A 25086-nucleotide genomic window follows, 5' to 3' on the forward strand; every position below is an offset into this window, starting at 1 on the left:
TCAGGAACTTCCTCTTGTTGCACCCATTAACATGTGCTTTAGTAAATGGGTTTAATCACAAGTCAGTCAAAAACTATGTCTCCTATTTCCCACATTCTTAAAACTTAAAAATTGCATATTAGAGAAATTAAAAAAAGAAAAAAGCAACTTTGAAGCAGTGTGTGAGGCAACAACCTCATGAAGTACTACTTGTGTGGTGAACCTACAAACTTGTAGTTCCCTTATTTGAGAAAACCATTGGAAATCGGGGAAAAGAATAGTAAGAGGGAAGTTACTCTTCCTTCACTTCTAGAACTAACACCTTCAGATCTTCCAAACGTCATCACAAAACATGGGTTATGCTTTCCTTTTGTCTCAAAGATCCCTTTTCTACAGGGAGAGGTGATATGTAAGGGTAATCCTTGAAACAAAGCTTTCCTTTAATCTTCGATATTCCGGAAACTCTGTTTCAGTATCTCCCTTGAAGGGTGACTAGACAACATAAATCACTAGACAACAGGATCCAGACCAGCAGAACAGTTCTATGGTTTCCCCTTTGTGTGGAAGCTTAGCCATTTTAATGGCTCTTGGAAAGAATTTTAGCTCGTAAACCTCAAAATAAACACCCTGGAGACAGGTCTTCAGGTAAGAAAACTACACTTCAACTGAAGATGAGACCTGCCAGTCGTTAAAACTGGTACTTTAAACGTGATGACAAGCTAGAAACCTCCATCTTCCAAAGGACGGGGAGGAAAAAGAACACAGATGCCCCCACGCACATGCCGAGCACCTGGACCGACTGATTCCGTGTGAAGGGAACACAGGTCACCTGAATCATAAAGCCATTCTCCTCGTCCAGCTCACAGATGCATCGCACAATTTCATTAAGGGCATCGTCTTCATCCTGAGACTCTTCGAAATTCGTTGAATCAAAGTCCTGATTGTACTCATCCCCACTGAGGAGCAAACTCTCCGTGGAAGAATCGTCCAGGAATTCCATGTCCGATAAGTCTAGAACATACATAAAAGTGCGCTCAGCACTGCTTTTTCCATTTTTATGTCATTTTCTAGAAAGAAGGGCGCTATGGGAAGTGTGTATAAGCTATTAAGTCTTTAGACAGGGAGGATGGATGAATGGGAACAGAGTATTTGTTGCCAAAGAAACATATGATTTTTGAAGCTTGGGTGACTGTGATTGTTTTACATCTTATGTTAATACCATTATAAGTGACTCAGAAAGTATCCTCTAGTCCAGGTGCTTATAGAAGTGATGGCCAAAGTGGATATTAATAACTAAAATAGGCAGTCTTCAAATGCTTTCACAAACATTATCCCTTCTGATCCTCACAACAATGGGTCACAGAAAGAGGTTTTATTATTTGCACCATACAGATACACAGTACTTCAGGGAAGTGAAGGAGCGTGCCTAGGAGCTAACAGCAATACGACTCTTTAACAATCTCAGGAACAGTAACCACTGCACTTCAGAGACAGACCACATGAAGCACTTTATATGTAAGACACAACCTGCCTGGCAGTGTAGCCAGCGTGTGGTAAAGCCAACTGCGTGCCAGGACTGCCTGATTCTAGAGCCTGTGCACTCATGGACCTCACCGGGATTTCTTAAACCGGGATTATGAGTTCCCTGAGGAATTTAATAACATTCTAAATTTCTTTTTGATAAAAATCCTCAAAAAAAAAAAAAAAAAAAGTACATCCCAGAAGTTAGATTATATGGATGACCACTACAAAGACTCTATTTAAGTGCTAGGTTTTAGGTTTGTTCTTGTAACAGGGTCAAATCAAAGACTACCATTTAGCTCAGGCTACTCAGGAAAAACAACTGAGGCAAATATAAGGAAATACTTGAGTGATGACAAAGGGAAAGAAATGACGGCAGGACACTAGAGGTGTGCTGGAGTGTGAGTGGAGAAATGCTGGGGAACCTGAGTCGTCCCACTGCCCGGAAGCTGCTAAATGGGGGCCACCCTCAGAGCAGAGAGGGTTCCTTCCTCTCTACCTCACCTCCCTAACTTGCAGTCATGTGCTCAGACATTCCTCCACTGCTGTTTATTCACCTCCCCTTTCTAGAATGTCAAGCGTGCAGGAGAACAAGGGCTTTTGCACTGCTGACTGCTCTGCAGCCAGTGCTCAGAGTGAAGCCTGATATATACGACAGCCACTCCAGAATGTTTCTGGAAGTGGGGAGGACGGAGTCGTGATATACAGAAAATTTCCTTTTCAGACTTAATCAGATCAGATGTAAGCTGCCTGAACTCAAACCACGTAATTCATGCTATTTGTATTCTAAATATTTCACACGCTTTAGAGTTTCCTTATCAGCTTCCAATCTTGGCTATTTTCTCCCTGACTCAATGTTTTTGAATGTTTTGTTTCTGATTTATAAAAAGTTAATGTTTTATAGAAAAACACATGTTTTTTTCTCCTTAGAATCTTGGGACATCTTGGAGAGTGAAGTCAGTAGAAATGAGGATAATGGTAAAGAAATACAAGAAAATACTCAAGCAGCAAGAAGTAAATCAATTAGCTATTATAAAATATTTCAATATTAACAATCTGAGTAAGAAATTTCATTTATTCATACTCTTCCTAACTTAAATCCAAAATCTGTATTTTTCTCTTGGGCTTTCCTGAACACAAGTTCATGTTTCAAAATGACAGACTAGAACACAGATAAACAGTTTCAAACACTGCTGCACACATACATGGTATTAAACGGATGGCAATCATAACAGTAATGAATTTAATTTAAAAACTATTACCCTTAAAAGGAATTAGGGTGTATCTTACATGGGCTTGTATAACCAAAACAGTCAGGCTTTATGGTGTTAGAAGGCAAATTTGATATATTGGCCAGAAAATCCAGTCTGACTAACTCACATCAAAGCAATATTTGGCTGAATTCTGGAGGCTAAGTAAATGGGTCACAGGGTTGAAAGTTAAATAAGAAAAGCAGGTACAGGTTCCCTCTCGCACTGGACCACCACCTGTTGACAGCTCCAACCAAGCGGCCCCAGCACACTGCTGCCCCCAGAACTATCACTCCTGTTTCCAGACAATATTCCCCAAGTGCGCTGTCCAGGTCAGCACTGCCTGGGAACTTGTCAGAACCCAGAAAATTCTCTGGGTAAGGCCCAGAGATCGGGTATAAGAAGTTCTCTAGCTGGTTCTGATGTACCTTCACATTTGAGAACCTCCCCACTTTCCTTCTCAGGGCTCAGCACTTGAACATGTGAAGGGCAAGGGAAGCCAACTGACTGGAGGGCACACGCTCAGGACACTCTTTTCAGCCACGCTCACCTGTTCTAGTTCCGGCCACACCACTTGCCCATCCCCCACTCTCCATCACTCTGCATAAACAGGCAACCGTCAGACCTTGATGACTCACAGGATGGGGGTTACCTGATTTTCAACACCAGCTACCAGGGCTATCTTGCCAGGATCTGCCCTCCCCAAACCCCCAGACCTGTACCCTGCTGCAGCACCTAAAATACCTGGTATTTTAGCCTCACATCAATGAATATAATGTACACCTGAGGTTAAGAACCACTGGCCCAAAAGGGAAAAGGGCACGGACCTTTTCCCTAGTCCTCCCTCCCCTGTTTTTCTTAGATTTGAGATTTAAAATATCTCACAAGTGCTATGTGCTTATTTTAGCGTCAAGGGAAGAATATACTTTTCTCTATCGTGAGCTAGAGGGGAGTTGGGCCTGGAAGAGAGCAGGCGGTAACAGTGCCAAAGAGAAAACATGACCTGGCATCCGCCATGCAGGGCACTCAATAAGACAGGGCACCCCCTAAACAGTCCTGGGATTTCACACAGGATGGAGCCCCGTCCTTTACCTTCCATTCCCTGACTGTGCTGGAGCTCTGGTCTCAAGCCACTGCTATCAATGTCTATAGTTAAGAGTCTCTCTTCCCATTGCTTAGAACACTGGCAGGAGAGAGTCCTCAACCCCTCCACCATCGGGACTCGACTTGCAGGAAAACCTGAACCATTCCAACTCCAGGGCTCGTGTCATCGCCTAACTGGCTTTCTGTCAACATGCCTAACACCTGAATGTGTTCAGATCACTGCCTGGACCACATTTCCAGACTTTTGGTTACAGAAATATCTGTGATCCGGAATTCAAAGTGTCTTTTTAAACTAGGATAAAAATCTGGCAGAAAAAGCATTTTCTTAGGAGTTAAGATAGACCTTGGTTTGAATTTTAATTCTAATGCTAATTAGCCCTATAAGTTACTTAACCTATAAGCCTCTGCTTGTTTACACAGTGTGGGTAACAATATCTATTTTATAAGCTGGTAGTGAAGAATATGAAAATACATGTAAAAACAGCCACAGAAGACCAGTACATGGTGGACACTAATTGTTTCCTTACCGCCTGTCCTACAATTAAGTAGAAATGCTCATTTTACTTCATATAAATTTTAAAAGTAGCTAAATTTCTAACGTTCAAGTTTTCATATTGGTTTATGGAGTAACTTTTTAAATTGTGGGCCCTGCTCAGACAGGACCTGATCAAGTATGCGCTGGTCTCAGTTCCACATTTAAGAATCGTTAAGACTTTGTTTTAAGCATTACATGGTTACACATACTTTCACCACTAAGATCAACTGACAAGATTGCCCTTGGGTACTGATATGTTGTATTTTTCTCCGTAAACATGCTTCGCAGAGCCAGAGAACTCCCAGAAGATCGAGTTAGTGGAGAAGAGCACCTTTCCAAAAATTCTAGGGAACTGTCTTCATAGTCTGAATAGTCTGCAACATAAGATACATAGAGAAATATTAATAAAGTATCAAGTAATCAAGAAGAGTCACTACAAAAATAAAGAGAAGGTCATGTTTTATGACAAATAAACAAGCATGCCACCACTTTCTCTTCTCATCCACGAGCAGCTAGATCATCATGCATCTGATGAACTGGCTTTGGCAAGAACATTGGAAGATATACCCCAGGCAGTGTCTACCCAGCAGGGAGCACCAGGTTTTAACTGGTATCCACAAACTCTTATTAAGTAGTCCAGAAGTGAACAAGGATTATAGCTACATTTTCTCTTCATCATAATCACAGCTATGTCTGAAGCTAAGATGTGGAAGATGGAAATTAACTGTTTGCTTTTCTTTTTAGTAAAGAGATTCTCATGATGTCTAGCATGTCAATTATCATAGTGATAATTCAATCAATCAATTCTTCAGCAGAAAACCTCTGAACTACATTAAATGGTCCAGAAAGAAATTAGTCAAAGTTCTGTCTTCCTCAGCTTAGACTGAGTCGTGCAGGACTGGCTGAGTTGGGTGCGGTCAGGGGGCAAAGACAGGAGAGGGTGTGAGTCTAGGCACATGGGGCGGCCACCAAGCAGAACCCTGGGCACACCTGAACGACGGGACAAGCCTGTGGCCAGAGCACGGTGAGGGAGGGAGGGAGGTAAGAAATGAGGCCAGAGTGACAGGAGCCAGATCACACTGAAGGTAAGATTTTTTTTTTTTGGTTTTAAAGGAACAAAAGTCAAAGTTTGTAAGGAGGAGCAGGATGTGACACCTGTGTTTTATAGCTGTGGAATGGAGGGGGGAGTCTGGGGAGCACAAACAGAAGTGGGGACACAGTTCAGAGGCAGTGGTACAGACCAGACAAGAAATGCTGGCAGGCTGGGCTGGGAGGATGGCGGCTGAGGTGACATTTGAAAGCAGACGCAGTGATCTGCAGACTGGAGACGGAGGGCTGTGAGCCGCCATCATGGGCAATATCCAGGTTTCTGCTTGAACAACTTGGTGCTGAAACTGGGGTTCTGAGATGAGGCGGAAGCATAAATAGGAGATGGAGAAATCAGAAACGAAATGTGAGTTCAGCAGAGGGCTTTTGAAAGAAGGAAGATCCTACACATTGTCCATACAAATCTAAACATGTGGTAGGGGTGGTGATGGGGGTGGGCGGGGGGGTGGACACGGGAGACACGCCAGGACTCAAGAATAAAAGGACAGGCAGTTCTTCCATTTGGCAGAGGTAAAAGAGAGGACATATTCAGGTAAGTACAAAGATGTGGTGGAGAAGAGATGAGCCAGTGTTCATCTGATGGCTTCCATTTCCTCAACTGAGTGTGAGGCAAAGGATGTAAACTAATGCAGATGAGGGAATAAATGAGAGGTAGAAAAGGCTGAAGAATCATAGAGAATGGAAAGCAATGTTTACAAGAACAGTCCAATGCAGGTGCACACTGAGTCTCAGCCATTTGCAGCTGGTAGTTATGGGAGAAAGAACAATGGTCCCCTAAAATGTCCAAGGCCCAATCCCTAGAACCAGTGGATATGCTGAATCATACGGGGAATTAAGGGGAATAAGGCTGCTGATGGAATCAAGCTGGTCTTCAGATGACTTTTAAATAAGAGACTATCCTGAACTATCTGGGTTGGCCCAGCATAATCACAAGGGTCCCTAAAAGAAAGAGGGAGGCAAAAGAGTCAGTGCCAGAGGGATGTAAACTAAAACAAGACCTGAGCCACCACCGCTGGCTTTGAAGATGGGGTGGGACATGAGCCAGGACATGCGGTGGCCTCTGGAATCTGGGAAAGGCAAGAAAACGGATTCTCCCTAGAGCCTTCAGAGAGGAGTGCAGTCCTGACACCTTGATTTTAGCCCAGTAAGACCCATTTTGGACTTATGACCTGCAGAACCTTAAGATCATCAATGTGTGTTGTTTCTGACTCACTGTTAGGTAGTGGTGTGTGGCAGCAGCAGTGGTCATCCTAAACACCATGGCATGGGCCATGTTCATCAAGGGCTCTCTAGGTGCCAAACAGGACCCTAAGTGTATTACAGGTACCAACTACTCTTAATCCTCACAGCTCTCCAACAAAAAACTACTACTGTCAGTGCCGTTATACAAATGAAAAAACAGGCAGAAAAGGTTAAGCTGCCCAAGAAGACACAGCTATCAATGGCAAAGCCAACATTCGAACCCAGACAGTCTGACTACAGAAGCCTTACTCTTAACCAAAAAAGCATTATTAGTGGATTTTGCATCTGATACACACTGGGAAGCTTGTTAAAACCACTTTTCCCGGGCCTCACGCCCACGTCATTCAGCAGTGGGACGCTCCCAGACGATGCTCACACTGCCAGACCTGAGTCATCCCTCAGAGCCTCCCTGGAACTGCAAAATTGTCAGCATTGCATTACTTGAGCACAGGTGTGGAAATGCGAAGGGGATCTACTAAATGCTAGCCAGGTACTGAGTACTTCATAACAATATCCTTATGACATCCTAACAATGAATCTACGTAGCAAAAACTATCATCACCATTTTATACACAAGGAAACTGAAGTGTATAGAATTTAAATAACTTAAGCTCTAAGTGTCGCAATCGGGATGTGAACTTGCACACTCGGCTCTTAAAAGCTGCCCTTTTACTGACTACATGTTACAATGCCCTCTCAGAGAAAGTGGAAGTATTGGTTCAGTACAAAAATGTTAGAAATCTCAATTTGTTATTAAAAACAAAACATGGAGGACATTTAATCTCTGTACAGTATATTAGCATTGAACACAATTTCCTAGCACTCTACACGCATTCATGTTAAGTCACTTCAGTTATGTCTGACTCTTTGTGACTCTGTGCACTGTAACTTACTGAGCTCCTCTGTCCACAGGATTCTCCAAGCAAGAATTCCAGAGCAGGCTGCCATGCCCTCCTCCAAGGTGATCTTTCCAACCCAGAGATTGGACCCATGTTTCTTATGTCTCCTTAAGTCTCCAGCAGGTGGGTTCTTTACCACTAGGTGCCACTTGGGAAGCCCTAGCCTTCTACACCGAACCTGTATTCCCCAAACTCATGCCCTATGGCTATTACGAATAGAAGTCTACTGCTGTGTTTCAGGGTTAGAGCAAATGTCATCTTCTTCATAAAGCTTCACCAAGTAGAATTTATTTTGTATCAGTTTTACCACACACACAACACATCACAGTAGACATTTATTCATACTCCTTACCACTCCTAACATACATGCTTGCTTACAAACACTTAGAAAGGAATCTTTGTTTTACTATACAATACTTTGGATTCTCTTTGCATTTCTCATTCTAGTTCTCTTAAACCTCTGTATGTCTTCATTTCCCCATATTTACAGATACATAAAAGACAAGGAGATGAAGCAATTTGCTTAAAATAACAAAGTTAAACACTGGCAAAGATGTCACTCTTAAAATCCCAGCACAGCATTTTCTCACACACATGGACTGAACACAAAGTTAACTTTATATTATGTAAACTAAATCTGGTAATCAAAACATCTGTCAACCCACAGTTGTATGGAATAATTATAAAGGATCGTTTAACTACTATTTTCCATAGCTTCATTTAAACTAACAGATAACTACTAAGGACTTAGTATGTTAACAGACACAACAAAGGAAGGATGCACAGCCTAGAAAACAATATTTAAGGCAAGGAGGTCAAAATTAACAACACAGCATGAAAATTAAGACTCAGAAGCTAGACTGCCTCGGTTTAAATCTGCTTTTCTCCACTTACTAGCCATGTGAGCTTGGACAGCTCTCTTTATCCTTCTGTTTTAGTTAACTGTTTATAAAATGGGGATAACAGGCCCCACCATGAAAGGTTAATGTGGGGATTAAATGAACTAGTATATGTAAAACACCTAGTATTTGGTACATAATAAGCATCACAGGATATGCAAAATTGCACTGAGTGGTAAAAGGAAAAGAATTTTTTAAACTCCTTGTTGGTAGTAATTGCAGACTAAAATACATCTTCTATTAGGAACGCATGCAGTAATAATGTGAATTCTTTAAAATTTAAGATGTCCTTAAAATTTCAAAGTTATTTAAAACCCCCTATTTAAGTTTAAAGAACACTCTTCTAATTTAATCACCTGGGGGAAAGTGTCATTTCCAAGATGAATTAAACAGCCCAGAATAAATTTTCCTCAAATGTAATAATTAATTGCAAAGATGCTAGTGATTACCCGATCTAACACCTGCTGTGTACAAAGAGCAATGCTCCTATGCATCACTAGTCTATACCAGGACTCTGTTTTCAAAGTTAAGATTTTCATTTATAGATCTGATTTTACAATGCAAAGATATAAGGTTCTTTTTAATTTAAAAACATGCAACTTTTTTTTAAAAGGTTTATTTCTTTAATATGTGCTTAGTTGATCAGTCATGTCTGCCTCTTTATGGGCTGTAGGTCACTAGGCTCCTCTGTCCATGGGGATTCGCCAGGCAAGAATACTGTAGTGGGTTGCCATTTCTTCCTCTAGGGGATCTTCCCAAGCCAGGGATCAAACCCATGTCTCCTGTGTCTCCTGCATAGTAGGTGAATTCTATACCACTGAACCATCAGGGAAACTCCACAGCTCTTTATAAATAGTGGCGCCATAGGTCATGGTAGGCTACAAGTCTGAGGTGCAAATTTACTCTGAACTTGTCCAAGACTTAGTCATATCTGGAGAAGGAAATGGCAAACCACTCCAATATTCTTGCCTGGAGAATTATATGGACAGGGAAGCCTGGAAGGCTGCAGTCCATGGAGTGGAAAAGTCAAACATGACTAAGTGACTTTCACTTACTCATCCTAATCATTCTCCTTTCTTTAAGTCAATTCTCTTTTTTCCTCCTGCAATCTCACTTGCGGTCACTGTCCCTCACTCTGCTACCAAGTATGGCCTGCTTCTTACTTTGTTCTTCATCAGCCACTCCTTGTCTGTTCCCCACTGTCACAGGTGCTTCAGAACAGGAGATTCTGCATCTGCTACAGCATATTGGAACAGTCCTGTTTGCTGATGCGATGTTCAGTTCAGTCGCTCAGTCGTGTCCAACTCTTTGCAACCCCATGAATCGCAGCACGCCAGGCCTCCCTGTCCAACACCAACTCCTGGAGTTCACTGAGAGTCATGTCCATCGAGTCAGTGATGCCATCCAGCCATCTCATCCTCTGTCATCCCCTTCTCCTCCTGCCCCCAATCCCTCCCAGCATCAGAGTTTTTTCCAATGAGTCAACTCTTTGCATGAGGTGGCCAAAGTACTGGAGTTTCAGCTTTAGCATCATTCCTTCCAAAGAAATCCCAGGACTGATCTCCTTCAGAATGGACTGGTTGGATCTCCTTGCAGTCCAAGGGACTCTCAAGAGTCTTCTCCAACACCACAGTTCAAAAGCATCAAGTCTTCGGCACTCAGCTTTCTTCACAGTCCAACTCTCACATCTATACATGACCACTGGAAAAACCATAGCCTTGACTAGACGGACCTATGTTGGCAAAGTACTGTCTCTGCTTTTCAATATGCTATCTAGGTTGGTCATAACTTTTCTTCCAAGGAATAAGCGTCTTTTAATTTCATGGCTGCAGTTACCATCTGCAGTGATTTTGGAGCCCCCAAAAATAAAGTCTGACACTGTTTCCACTGTTTGCCCATCTATTTCCCATGAAGTGATGGGACCAGATGCCATGATCTTTGTTTTCTGAATGTTGAGCTTTAAGCCAACTTTTTCACTCTCCTTTTTCACTTTCATCAAGAGGCTTTTTAGTTTCTCTTCACTCTGTGCCATAAGGGTGGTGTCATCTGCATATCTGAGGTTATTGGTATTTCTCTCGGCAGTCTTGATTCCAGCTTGTGCTTCTCCCAGCCCAGGGATACAGTGGAAGTTAGAAATAGATTTAAGGGACTAGATCTGATAGATAGAGTGCCTAAAGAACTATGGATGGAGGTTGTGACATTGTACAGGAGACAGGGATCAAGACCATCCCCATGGAAAAGAAATGCAAAAAAGCAAAATGGCTGTATGAGGAGGCCTTACAAATAGCTGTGAAAAGAAGAGAAGCGAAAAGCAAAGGAGAAAAGGAAAGATATAAGCATCTGAATGCAGAGTTCCAAAGAATAGCAAGAAGAGATAAGAAAGCCTTCCTCAGTGATCAATGCAAAGAAATAGAGGAAAACAACAGAATGGGAAAGACTAGAGATCTCTTCAAGAAAATTAGAGATACCAAGGGAACATTTCATGCAAAGATGGGCTCGATAAAGGACAGAAATGGTATGGACCTAACAGAAGCAGAAGATATTAAGAAGAGATGGCAAGAATACATAGAAGAACTATACAAAAAAGATCTTCATGACCCAGATAATCATGATGGTGTGATCACTCACCTAGAGCCAGACATCCTGGAATGTGAAGTCAAGTGGGCCTTAGAAAGCATCACTACAAACAAAGCTGGTGGAGGTGATGGAATTCCAGTTGAGCTATTTCAAATCCTGAAAGATGATGCTGTGAAAGTGCTGCACTCAATATGTCAGCAAATTTGGAGAACTCAGCAGTGGCCACAGGACTGGAAAAGGTTAGTTTTCATTCCAATCCCAAAGAAAGGCAATGCCAAAGAATGCTCAACTACTGCACAATTGCACTCATCTCACATGCTAGTAAAGTAATGCTCAAAACTCTCCAAGCCAGGCTTCAGCAATACATGAACCGTGAATTTCCAGATGTTCAAACTGGTTTTAGAAGAGGAACCAGAGATCAAATTGCCAACATCTGCTGGATCATTGAAAAAGCAAGAGAGTTCCAGAAAAACATCTATTTCTGCTTTATTGACTATGCCAAAGCCTTTGACTGTGTGGATCACAATAAACTGGAAAATTCTGAAAGAGATGGGAATACCAGACCACCTGACCTGCCTCTTGAGAAACCTATATGCAGGTCAGGAAGCAACAGTTAGAACTGGACATGGAACAACAGACTGCTTCCAAATAGGAAAAGGAGTCCGTCAAGGCTGTATATTGTCACCCTGCTTATTTATTTAACTTATAGGATGCAACGTTAAGGTGACTTAAAAAAAGCATGCCCTTCCTGCCCAGATGCTTCGGTGTCTCCACTGGAATACCCAAGGCAGCCAAATACCCTCAGCTAGTTCATCTGGCATCTGTCCTGCAGTGTGACACTTGTCATTTCTGCATTCTGATGTATCATCATGGGAGAGAAGTCACTAAACAGGAATCTGTGGTTCCTGGTTTCTGTTTACCTAACTTATGGTTCTCTCCGGTATGGCTTCCACAGAGCTGTCTATGAAGGGGTGGGGTCAGACAGAAAAGCTGAGGAGCAAGGCAGATTGTCTGGGAAGTGGGTCCAAGTTTTTCAATGCCATTTTGATCCCATGTCTTCAAATTTACTTTGCTAAGTCACTTCAGTCGTGTCTGACTCTGTGCGACCCCATAGACAGCAGCCCACCAGGCTCCCCCGTCCCTGGGATTCTCCAGGCAGGAACACTGGAGTGGGTTGCCATTTTCTTCTCCAGTGCATGAAAGTGAAAAAGTGAAAGTGAAGTTGCTCAGTCGTGTCTGACCCTTAGCGACCCCATGGACTGCAGCCTTCCAGGCTCCTCCATCCATGGGATTTTCCAGGCAAGAGTACTGGAGTGCGGTGTCATTGCCTTCTTTAGAGTTAAAGAATACAGAAACTTTATATTCTGTGGGAAGATCAGATGCTATTTTTGACCTATAGAGAGAGTTAAAATCTGAAGAATTTACCAACAATGATTACAAATTCTGAAAGTACCTCATTGGCGTCATAGTTTCTGAAACTGTTTTTTAAGTATTTGATGCATATGGGGGAGAAATGGGTATGACATAAAGCAGGTAAATACTACAAAATACTTAGATACCCACCATGTACTCTGAGAGAGTATCACTGTCACTTTTGGAAGGTTCCTTTGTGCCACCTTTCAATGTGAACTAAAAAGTCCTTTCTCTACCTCAGAGGCAACACTAATTCTGAATTTCTATTCATCATTCTCTTGCTTTCCTTTATGCTTTTGCTACATACATTGGAATCTCTAAAAAATATACTGCTTAGTTTTACAACTTTTCGATGTTTACATAAATGAAATTGTAAAACTGTACATGTTTTCCTCTGTGACTTGATTTTTAGCTTTGTTCATGAGATTCCAATGGGTATAATCCATTTATTTTACACAGTGACACAGATTCCACTGAAGGACAGGTGGACACAGGCCAACGCCAGTGCTGCCATGAACATTCCTGCACATGTCTCCTGACAGACCATGTGAGTTTAGTTCGGAATCTGGGGTCAACTCTACGCTCATCAGAAAAACATCACGGCTTCCCCATGGTGGCTGTGCCGCTATCTGCACCTCCTCAGCACTTCTGGTACCATTCACCTCATACTCTCTGCCAATACGGCAGAGGGGAAATAGATTTCACTAGGTTCTAAAAGTTACATTAGGCAGCTTCACCTAAGAGTGTGCATTGTCTTGTATAATCACTTTCAGGTTTCCACTTCTGTGAAATACCTATTAAACTCCTTCGTCCATTTTCCTACTGGGTTTTCTTTCTCTTTTTGATCTGTAAGGGCTTGAAATACATTCTGAATACTAATACTCTGTCAGGTATTTATGTTATCATTATTTTCTTATGGTTTGTGTTGTTTTTTCACTCTCTCCATAATGCTTTTGATGAACCAAAGTTCATTTAAGTCTAGTCACATTTTCAACCTTTTCTTTTGGGTTAGCATTTTTCATTTTCAAATCTCTGCCCAAAGAGCACAAAGATGACTTTCTATACTTTCGAAGTTCTATAGTTTTGTCTTTCACGTAGGAAGTCTCATCAGTATCAGTCTGATTGTTGTACATGGTATAAGGTTGGAGCCCAGTTTTATTGTCACTATATGCATTATAAATTATTCTAATACCAATTACTTACCTAACAAACTAAGATATCAGCTTTGAATAAACTAAGTTTTGAAATATGTATGATCTGCTTTGGATTATTCTGTTCTTAACGTATTCTATTCCTTCAAAATACCTCCCGGCTTTGATAACTGAATAGTAACTCTCCTTATTCTTCTTCAAGAGTGACTATCTCATTCTTGGCTCTTTACTCTTCCATGTTAAGTTCAGAATCAGCAATCAATCTATAGATTTATTTCAAGCGGCACCTTTTCAACAGTAATCTACTACCCCATGAATATGAATCATTTCCCCATTATTTAGGCTTTCTTTATGTTTTTAAGTTAAGTTTTACACTCTGCTATTCAAAGTTTTTTTTTTTTTTAATATAAGTACACAGGAATTCATCAAATGGTTTTTCTACATTTATTGAAACTATGTTACTGTGGTGAATTTCATTAATTCATTTTCTAATGTCAAACCAACTTTGCATTCCAATCCTATATGGTCCTATTTTTAAACATCCTGCTAGATTTAATTCCCTGTGTTTTGCCTCTTTGTCCACAAATAAGAACAGCCTGTGACTGCCCTTTCCCATACTGTTCTCTTCTGATTTTGAGAGCAAAGCTATTTAAACCAATTAAAATAAATTTTGGGGCTTCCCAGGTGGTTCAGCGGTAAAGAACCCACTTGCCAATGCAGAAGACCTGGGTTCAATCCCTGGATCGGGAAGACCTCCTAAAGGAAGAAATGGCAACCCACTCCAATATTCTTGCCTGGGAAATCCTATGGACAGAGGAGCTTGGTGGGCTACAGTCCATGCATGGGGTCCCAAGAGAGTTGGATACAACTGAGCGCCTAAACAACAATAATAACAAACTGAATTTGGAGTTGTATGAGTTTCCCAGAGCTGCCCCCAACAAATTACCACAAAACTGGTGGACAGAAACAACAGAAGTTTATTCTCTCAGTTCTAGGGGCCAGAAGTCTAAAATTAGGTGTCATCATTTAATTTTGGCATTTTTCATTTTTTGCTACTTTTTTTTTTTAGTTCCTTAATTTCTGTTCATATGTTTATCATTCATGTTCACTTCTACTTTTTCTGGGCTTAATCTTTTCTAACCTCTTAAGCTGGAGGCTTAGCTGACTTTGAGCCTTCTTTTCTTTTGTAAGCATGTATGGCAATATTCTTCTCACAAATGCAATCTTAACTACATTTTCAAGTTACATGTATAATATTTTCATCACCTGCCAGGTTCTTAACATCTTATTTTCCCTTTGGCATTGTCTTTCATCCATGAATTATTTAAAAATATTCTGCTTGATTTCTAAACATATGGGGCTTTTTGTCTTCTCAATAGTGATTTTAAGATAACTCTACAGGCAATAATATTGGAGTTGGCAGCCATTCCCTTCTCCAGGGGATCTTCCCAACCCAGGGATCAAACCTGGGTCTGCTGCATTACAGGGAGACTCTTCACTGTCTGAGCCACCAGGAAAACCCTTAAAATATGTTGAGGTTTGCTTAAAGTTGCATCCCATGGTCCATTTTAATAAATGTCTGAGTCTATTTGAAAAAGCTGTCTACTCTGCAGCTGCTGAGTTCAGTGTCCTGGACAGGTCTGTTGGATCAACTATGCAGCTACCATCTTTCTTATCCTTACAGACACTTCTGGGTTTTGTGAATTTATTAATCACTAAGAAAGATATGATGATGTTATTCAGTGATAAAACTTAGAAAGATGTAAAGTGAACTCAACCTTTATCACTATATGGTAACCTCCTATCTCTAAGAATGATTTTTGCTTTAATGACTATTTATTATGGTAACTTCCTATCTCTAAGAATGATTTTTGCTTTAATGACTATTTAGTGACAAGCTATTGTTAGAAAAATCATTTGTTTTTTCTCCAAGCTTTTCTAAAATTATTTTCTCTCACTTCTGGAAAGCTAATTCAAAGGACTTTAAATTCGAGATTGACAGAAATTCCTTCACAGTACACAGAGGGGTCCTTGTTCAGGGTACCTAGTCCACCATACCACTGGCAATGAAAGACTCTAGTCATTGCAAGGACTAATTTACAGACCACTTAACTCACTGACTGTAGCTAAACAGGCAAGATAAAGGAAGGTTACTAGACGAACTGCTCAGCTCTCAAGAACATGGGAATACTATCCTACCTCCACTTTGTAAAAGAGGATAGCTAAAAGAACCTTAGATATTAAAAAATGGGAATCACCATTTTAGCATACAGGCAGCCTTCTGTATCCACAGGTTTTGCAACTGTGGATTTAGCCAACTGCAGATCAGTTTTTATTTCCACAGATCTATGCAGAGCCCACAAGTATCAAAGGCTGACTATACCATGCCATTTGATACAAGAAACTGGAGCATCTGTGGATTTTGGTAACTGCCGGGAACTAATACCCCAGATACTGAGGAAGGACTGTACTTACCATGCTGCTTAGATTTCTTTTTCTTTTTCTTCTTCTTCTTCTGCTTTGGTTTGTAGTGATCTTTGTCCCTCTTCTCTTTTCTTTCTTTATCCTTTTCTTTTCTCTTACCTAAATGACAATAAGTGAGTCAGTTAGTAATCATGACTGATCCCGAGTTGTTCCCTTGGGTTAACCTAAAAGCAGCATTTATGGTTTAATCAGCTATTCCAGTCACCTGCCCAGAGTGGATGGATTCAATTAAACTGTTCCTGTCATGAGTCTGGAACTCCTGATTAGCTTACTGGGCTATAAGAGGGAATCTTCATTAGCAGTGTTGAGAAATCCCAACTCCTGACACCTTAAAGTTAACACAGACAGTAGTTAAAATTCTTAAATGAGTAATGTAACTCAGTTTCCTGATGTGGCAAGAAATATACTCCACAATTTAAGAAAAACTTGACCGAGGAGACTCAGCATTTCCATACAAAATTTAACAAGAAAATGTATTAGAAGATTAAAAAGACTTGAACTTTTTTCTTTGGGAAAAATATTAAAAAAAAGTCAAATCCACAAATAATTCCTTCAGTCTTTCAATAGTTTCCACGTATATAAGAATGAAGATAAAAAGCACAAAGAAGTAAAAATTTAACTCATTAAACTAATTTTTTTCTTAAAAATTTTAAAATATTTCTTTTTTCCCAATCATATGCACTTTAAAGAAAACGTACAGATGTTAAAACAGTATCCTAGAATACTTTATTTAAAACTAACTCATCACACATATTCAACTATTGTCCAACTCAGAAAGGTTTAGCCCACAGCTTATCAACCACACTGAACCAACTTTGAGTAACTCAAGCTCCAGGGAGCTAATTTGTAGAATATTTAAGACTATTATCCATTATTCCAAAACTTATAGTCATGACAGCACAGAAGACAGAAAAGACAGCAGAAAATTTAGTATCTTTTTATAAAGAAAGTAAAAAAAAAAAGAAAAAAGGCTGGGGAAAAAAGGCTATTTTATTTTACCATCCATTCTCTAAGGATCAACAATATTAAATGGCACCATATTTTTAAACAGTCATAATTTCAAAGATGTTCAAAAACATCAAGTTCTCAGAGAAAGCCTTAAGGTTCCTTGACAAAAAATACACATACTACTACAAGACATGTATTAGGAAACAACATATTTGGAGGTGAATAAACTAATAAACACTAAAACAGAGGATCACTTACACCTACAGGAGCACTAACAGGTAAAAAGTAAGGGATAGACTACGTCCTCCCACTGCCAAGCCATCTACAGTCTTTTGCTTAAAGATTACTTTCTGTTCATACCAAATGCAGTTGAGCTTTTTTCTTCCAATTTCACTTTTTTTTCCATTTTCGATATTCCTGCAGGTTTAGGGGAAAAATATTTAAGTTTAGTCAGAAAAGGTTAAGAGTATGAGACAATGTTTTAAATTACAATTGCTCACAAAACTCTACCCAAGACTCTTTTCCCATAAAGGTCTACATTATTGCCTCAACTAGTAACAAAGAAGTGGCATTTCTTACTTCAAAGAAATAAGGATGATGTTTGGTCCTTCACACTATTCAGATTAGATTCCTAGTTCCACCATCTATTAGCTGCACAGTCTCGAGGAAATCATTTAATCTCTCTGTGCTTCAGTTTCCTTATCTGCCAAATAGGAACAAGAGTATCTACCTACTGCTGTTATCAGCACTATGTGAGTCAAAATATATAAAATGATTAGTGTCTGATAAATAATGAGTGGTTTTTTTAACTTTTCTCCTTTATGGTGGAGTAATTTGAGAGTGCACCATTTCTAAAAATAGCATAAATGTGGGTCTAAACATAAAAAAATGTTAGGGTGAATGCACTAGGCCATATCAGTTCAACTCTGGCACCACAGCCTTTGGCAACCCAGGAGATGTTGGAATGCACTCCAGCAGTAGGTCCATGTAACATTTCTGCTCCTGTGACAATTATGACAAAATGCTATTCCTGTCATCCAAATGAAATATCAAATTTCATATTAAATTATACTGGTTTTCAACAATCTGCATAAATTTTTTAAACTAATATTTAACCTCTGTTGCCTAGAACAAATGGAATACCTCTGAACTCCATCGAATGTGTTATGAGGTAATGAGAAAAGCCAAAACAGAATTATTCTATAAATCATTTTTGGTCTTTATCCAAATGTAAGATATAAAGGCTTATTAACACATAAAAAATATTCAACTTAATGGCACTTAGGTATTATTATCCAATAGTCCAAAATACATTCTTAAACCAATAGTACACCTCAAGAACTGTGTTGCTGTTTAGACACACTAAACCAAGCTTCTCAACTCATATTCAGCTATTCCCAATGCTAATATCTTATCTGTGTCTAGGGTTAATCTAAGAAAAAGACTCTAGCACACTTAAATACAATTTCAGTCTATTAAATTATGCTCTAATATCACCATTTATGAGTTCTTTGACTTTTAAATCACTCCAATAAAGTATCAAAAAAGCTAGCATTTGATTCACCTTACTGCAAATAATTTACATAAATTAAATAAAACACAACAAAAATATAAAAATACCACTCAGCTTGAACTAAATGTTAATGAGGTTAATAATTTATTCAAATTCAATAAAAATATTGGTAATCTCCCTGATAAAAAGATTTCTTATGACCAAAAAATGAAAAGAACATCAAAGAGAAATGAGATTAAACTTCCTTATTATCAAGACTGTTGAACAAATGCCTCATTTCCTTTCACTAATCACTGCTTACTAACAATGACTGCATACCATGACATTTTCAAAAATTTAATGCGGCATTCTTGACAATAACAAGGCATTTACGACAGAAACAATAAGAGATTTGCATTCTAAATCTTAAGTGATGGTAGAGATACACCAGAAGCAGCCCTTGACCATGATTTTTGCCCCCATAGGGCCCTAATCTCTGGGAGCACTGAGTCTCCAGTGTGAAAGGTGGAAAACGTCCAGAATCCCCTGCGTGCAAGCTAAGCCACTTCAGTCACGTCTGACTCTTTGCGACCCCATAGACAGTAGCACGCAGGCTCCTCTGTCCATGGAATTCTCCAGAGAGGAATACTGGAGTGGGCTGGCGTTTCCTACTCCAGGGGATCTTCCTGACCCAGGGATCAAACCTGCGTCTCTTATGTCTCCTGCACTGGCAGGCGGGTTCTCTGCCACTAGCGCCACCCGCATGTTGTGCCTGGGTGCTCAGTCACTCATCATGTCAACTCTCTGCAGCCCTATGGACACAGACCTCCAGGTGCCTTTTTGTCCATGGGTTTCTCCAAGCAAGAATACTGGAGTGGATTGCCATGCCCTTCTCCAAGGGTTCTTCCAGACCCGGGAATCAAACCTGTGACTCCTGCGTCTCCTGTGTAGCAGGCAGGTTCTTTACCCACTGAGTCACCTGGGAAGCACCTGGGGTGATTCAAATGAAAGAACTGCCTTTCAGGGACGCCTTTTCTGGCTGGAATGTGTGGGATCCCTCAGGCACTTGGAAAACAAACAACATGGTCTTGACCCTCAGCTCTGGAACACAGGTCAGCATAGCAGAACATATACAGAAATTATAATATCAGAGTGCTTTCAGGAGGATCCGCTCTAGACTGTTTTCACATGTTCTGGCAGGTCCCAAACCTTTATATTTCTTTTTTTTTTAATTGGAGGAAAACTGCATTTCAACAATATGTTGGTTTCTATATTTCTTAACTATTAAATTTCAAAAGTAAAACTAGGGAACTGAGAAAAGCTTGTCAACATTTAAACAAGGATATTAAAGTAAATATTCCTATAGGCAATAATGACAGGACTTTTAAAAACATTCATGCACAAATAGATTTAAAAATAGATCTATTTAAGAATTCCACAAAAGAACAAATGTCATTTTACGAGACATTCTCTACATTGTCTTTATTTCACCATGCACCAGAATTTGGGAACCAAAGTACTAGGTTATTAGTTAAAAGAATAGTGATTTGTAACTAAATTTAATCAACAGACCTTTTTCAAACAAAATACTATATAATGGACAATATATATTACAACCCCACCCCCTAGCCCTGGCCAAACAAAAAACACGATAAAAAACAAATGGAGCTGGTGCACTGGGATGACCCAGAGGGATGGTATGGGGAGGGAGGTGGGAGGGGGGTTCAGGATTGGGAACACGTGTACACCCGTGGCAGATTCATGTTGATGTATGGCAAAACCAATACAATATTGTAAAGTAATTAGCCTTTAATTAAAATAAATTTAAATTTTAAAAAATAATAATAATTAAAAAATAAAAAAAACAAATGGAGCTATTCAGATTAAAGCAAGAGAGACAGATCTCTGAGCCATATCTGCTTTCATGTCACGGAAAGCCCCATAATGCAGATGGTTTCTTCAGTGTGTTAAATATCTGATTTTTCTGGCAATAAAAAAAGAGGCTATCCCTGAGACTCTCCATGGAAACCCCAGGCTTTGAATAAACCATGAACATTTGGTGTGGGGGTGGAAGTAGATTAAGGAGTCTCTGGTTGTGGTTTGGTTTGGTTTTGTACAATTCTGGAAAAAAAAAAAATTGAAAGCCACTCTAAAACAAAAAGGCTTTCAAAAAATAAATGTGAAGTTGGTGTAAGATGATGGACTAACCACCAAACATTTAAGATGCCTGCACAGCACCGGGCACAGGCGACTCAGCCACAAGTCAGTCTGATTGTTGGCCCATCCTTTCATACATTGAGCTTCCAGATTTAAACTCCTTAAAGAAGTGAAGTGAAGTCGCTCAGTCGTGTCCGACTCTTTGCGACCCCGTGGACTGTAGCCCACCAGGCTCTTCCATCCATGGGATTCTCCAGGCAAGAATACAAGAGGTTAGAGTAATTCAGTAATTGTCATACAGACATCCAGGAGATAAATAAGAAAACCAGCCAACATTCCCAGTTAGCAACAGAACTAATAATAATAGAACTAAGACTCTATCCTTACCTAAAACTGATGGACTCTGTTAGATAAAGCATTCTGAAAATAAAATAAAAACAACGGCACCAAGTTTTACAAGGGCACCAATGACTGTTTTTGTTGTAATGTGGGCAGCAATGTATTCTTAATCTTGTTTAGTCATATTGCACGCATGCTTCCCAGTAGAACGTAGAGGATTGGTGCAAGTTCATTATCTCTACTAGAAAAATAACTAAAAGCAAGTGTTAACCTATTGAGAATAGGTGTATATAATAACTGTATAATCTGCATAGTATTATCAGTTCTTTATCTTGACTGCTAAACTCAGCAGTGAGAACATAATCTCCCACAAGAAAAACTAAAACTCTGTTAAACTATTCCACAGTTAAGGACTAATATCCTCAGTCATTCTAAATACTCCAAGAATTTCAATTTGAAAAAAACACCCCCAAAAATGTCTTTGATACAAGCTCTGGGAAATAATGTTTTCTACAGAAGTTTTAAAATTCAACAGTAACAAAACTTACTTTTATAATTAAGACGGAAATAAACCAAGTGAACATTAAAAAAAAAAAAGATGAAACAAAACAAAAACTCTTGGTACTTTGACTTCAGATGGAAGAAAACTTGGAGTACAGAGAAGGCCTACAAACACTGCAAACCATTTTCTAGAGTAGCTAACAAAAATGTCAAGAGAAAAAAAGCACGCAGACCACTGAGAATTTCCATGCAAGTCAGACAGGTTCACCAAGTTTTAATCAAAAGGTGTCCGATCAGAACACAACTTGAATTCTATTATTTCCCTCAAAAAATAAAAAATTAAAAGAGGTTAAGAGAAACAATCCCTCCCAAGCCCACATTCAAATGCATTCAAATATGTTGTGACTGTGTTCAACCCTAATAAACAAGATTTTCAGTTAATTAACATTTAAAACCATACATTTCCTTGATTTAAGCAATTAAAGTTGCCAGTCATCACCATACTTAAAATGGTCGTCACTCTTCAACGAATTTACAAATTCATCACATTATAAAACCAACTCCTCTCTACCTTTCACTTTCCCAAAACACTACCTTGCTACTTGGACTTTCTCAAATAGTTATTTCTAACACTTAAATGGGAAAAAAAAATCATGCCTTCCCTGTACCCCAGTGCATCTTAACCATTACGAGAAACAAGAACCACACTTCAATGATAATTAACTGTATCTCCACAAATATGCTAGAAATTCTGGAAACAACAATAACAACACTAGGCTAGCACTCTGATTAAACACAAAATCACTGGAATCATGGATTTCCATGCACAATCACTACTTTGACATTTTAGGATACATCATCCAGCTAGCATAACTTAGTTATAACATACTATTTACACTGGTCTATCTTTCAGTCTTGTTACTATTAGAAAAAAATACATATATAAACCAAAATACAAATATTTTCAAATGCACAACTATAAATAATCTCCCCAATGAATATATATTTTAACTTGAACATATTTTTATATATTCAGTACAGCAACAAATTCCATATCGTCAAGGCACTCTTAAGAACTTTACTTCTTGAGGAAAAGTATCTTAAAGGTTAAGGGTAATTCAGAACTCTTGTGAAAACAGGGGAAAGAAAAATCAATTATCCACAGATGGAAGGGGCTTTTAGAAAGTGTCCAAAGACAATGGATAAGATTTGGGAAATGACAAAAAATGTTTCAAAGCCTACATATCTCCAAATTTGGGCATCAGTTTTTTAAAAAATCAAGATATGGAAACACTATTGCATATAAAATAACTTTAATCTTTTTTTATTAATGGACTTGTAGAACACTGTATACTTACTGTTAGTTACATTTTTACTTTCAAAGAAGGAATAAGAAGGTAACAGCAGTAATGTAAAAAGCATGTTTCTTTAAGTTACTTCATTTTATTTTAATATCCACCAACGGCCACCAGAAAAGAGCAAGCTCTATGCTTCACCCAAAGATTTGATAAAATGACTTCAGAGAAGACGCTATTAAAATCAATTATCCCCAATGCTCTTTGGCTGCAAATCAAAAACAGTTTTATGTTTTTTTCCCATTTCAGAACTGACTCAGTTCAGATCTCCTTCATCCATCTAATTCTAAATTAGTAACTTAGTGGAAAGGTATTAGTATTTGCCTTTATTTTTGAATTGCACATACTCTATGCTTGAGGTTAAAATCCTATAAAATTCCAAATAAAAGGATGTAAACATATAATGGAAATACAAATTAATATTCTGTCACATTAAAACACCAATTTGATAAGACACCTCAGAAAGGTTTCAAATTATTACAACAAGTATCATAAAATAATCAAAAAATGTCTTATAGAGTATGGTTGGTTTTACACATGAAACTCCCAAAATAACATTATAATCAATTATGGTTAAATTTGGGAGATTCTGCTCCAAAATATGGATCTATATTTAAGTTAAAGGTATATCATTAACTTAAGCTAAGTGTTTCTTAAACATTAAGTTCTATTACAAACACTGGAAAAGACCCCAATGCTGGGAGAGATTGAAGGCAGGAGGAGAAGGAGGCGACAGAGGATGAGACGGGTGGATGGTATCACCGACTCAATGGACAGGAATTTCAGCAAACTCCAGGAGATGGTGAAGGACAGGGAAGACTGGACTGCTGCAGTCCATAGGGTCATAAAGAGTTGGACACGACGTAGCGACTTAACAACATTCAGTAACTTATGCCAAGTGTTTCTCTAATTCTATTACACTTCTTAAACCTATAAAGTACTGATCCTGTTAAGTATTTTCTGGCTTCAAAACCAAGAACTTCTGTGATTATATTTAACTCTAGTAATTCCTACTTAGTAGAAACGGGATATAAGAAAAAAGTAGGGAGAAGCAAGTAAAGTGACAAAATAACAATTATGTCCAGGAAAAATGGTAGAAAATGGTCACACAAAATGACTTTAAGCCCCATCTTCCACAGCTGTTACATAAAACATTTATGAAGAGGAACAACGTATTAAAAAATGTAATTTATACATGAAACTGGTTTTACCATATAAATGCAAGCCTAGCTAACTTTGTAAAAATGAATCTCTTTTACCTGAGGCTGCTGGAGCTCCTCTTGCGTCAGTCACTGCTTTGGAAGAAAGATTTGTAAGCATCTGTGTATCTTCCTTTTCTGCTCTGAGGCATTCATTATGATAAGAGGGATCTGGGGCTAGCGGTGTTGTGACTTCCGAACCACGACTTAAGTCAAGAGGGAGACAGGGTCCCAATGACAAATGTGCAACGTCAGGTACTACACAGAATAAAGAACGCAATATGTTAACAGAGGTACACTGTCTCAGTTAATATCAGTGTGGATTAAAATGCTACATAAGTTAAACAGTGCCTGGTAATCAACAAAGAAGGCACTGAACGAACATTTGTAGAATCAAATGAAGTGCTTATCTACAAAGTCCAGAGATCTTAAGAAGGAAAAAAGCAGAAATCTCTTAATATTTTAATAATCTTTATCTCTTAAGCGTTTTCTTTGTCTTCTTTTATGTTTGGATCTATAGGAAATCAATATACATTACCCTCTGGTCCTGAAGACTCTTGCTGATTTTGAGAACTGATGGAGAATACTTTCCCATCAGTGGCTGGAGAGGGAGGAGAAACCTTTTCTACAGAATCATCAGGCATGGGCAAGGTGGCTAAACGCTGCGATCTTCTTCTCCGCTCACTATGCTTGAAAGGTCTAGGGGGGTTCACAGGCTGTGGAGGACCTAGAAAAAGATCTTCAATGTTCACGAAGCAGATACATGCCGGGATCATCTTATCATATTTAAGGAGAAAAAACGGGAAAAATGATTCAAATTCTGCCCTCTGATGTTGTTAAGGTATCCACAAGGAACAGCACATGTTCCAAAAGGAATCAAAGGCAAAAGCTGCCCTCATTCACAAGGGTTAATCAAAACTTTTCAAATCTAAAG

The 25086-nt window shown here is 39.2% G+C and overlaps 1 protein-coding gene across 9 annotated transcripts in view; it reads right to left on the reverse strand.

The window, feature by feature from the left end:
• The window catches only part of PHF20L1 (PHD finger protein 20 like 1), a 78794-nt gene that overhangs the window by 14438 nt on the left and 39270 nt on the right, over positions 1–25086 (reverse strand). For 8 of the 9 annotated variants that reach the window (XM_070802423.1, XM_019973741.2, XM_070802425.1 and 5 more), the window contains 6 exons: positions 24691–24879; positions 24213–24410; positions 17470–17526; positions 16153–16260; positions 4599–4763; positions 809–990 (listed from right to left, as the gene is read on the reverse strand). In XM_070802423.1, coding sequence (XP_070658524.1) covers positions 809–990; positions 4599–4763; positions 16153–16260; positions 17470–17526; positions 24213–24410; positions 24691–24879 — 899 coding nt within the window. The remainder of the gene's footprint in view (positions 1–808; positions 991–4598; positions 4764–16152; positions 16261–17469; positions 17527–24212; positions 24411–24690; positions 24880–25086) is intronic. The other variant, XM_070802429.1, reaches the window with a different exon arrangement.

This window comes from Bos indicus, chromosome 14 (assembly GCF_029378745.1).
Source record: "Bos indicus isolate NIAB-ARS_2022 breed Sahiwal x Tharparkar chromosome 14, NIAB-ARS_B.indTharparkar_mat_pri_1.0, whole genome shotgun sequence".
Taxonomy (NCBI): Eukaryota; Metazoa; Chordata; class Mammalia; order Artiodactyla; family Bovidae; genus Bos; species Bos indicus.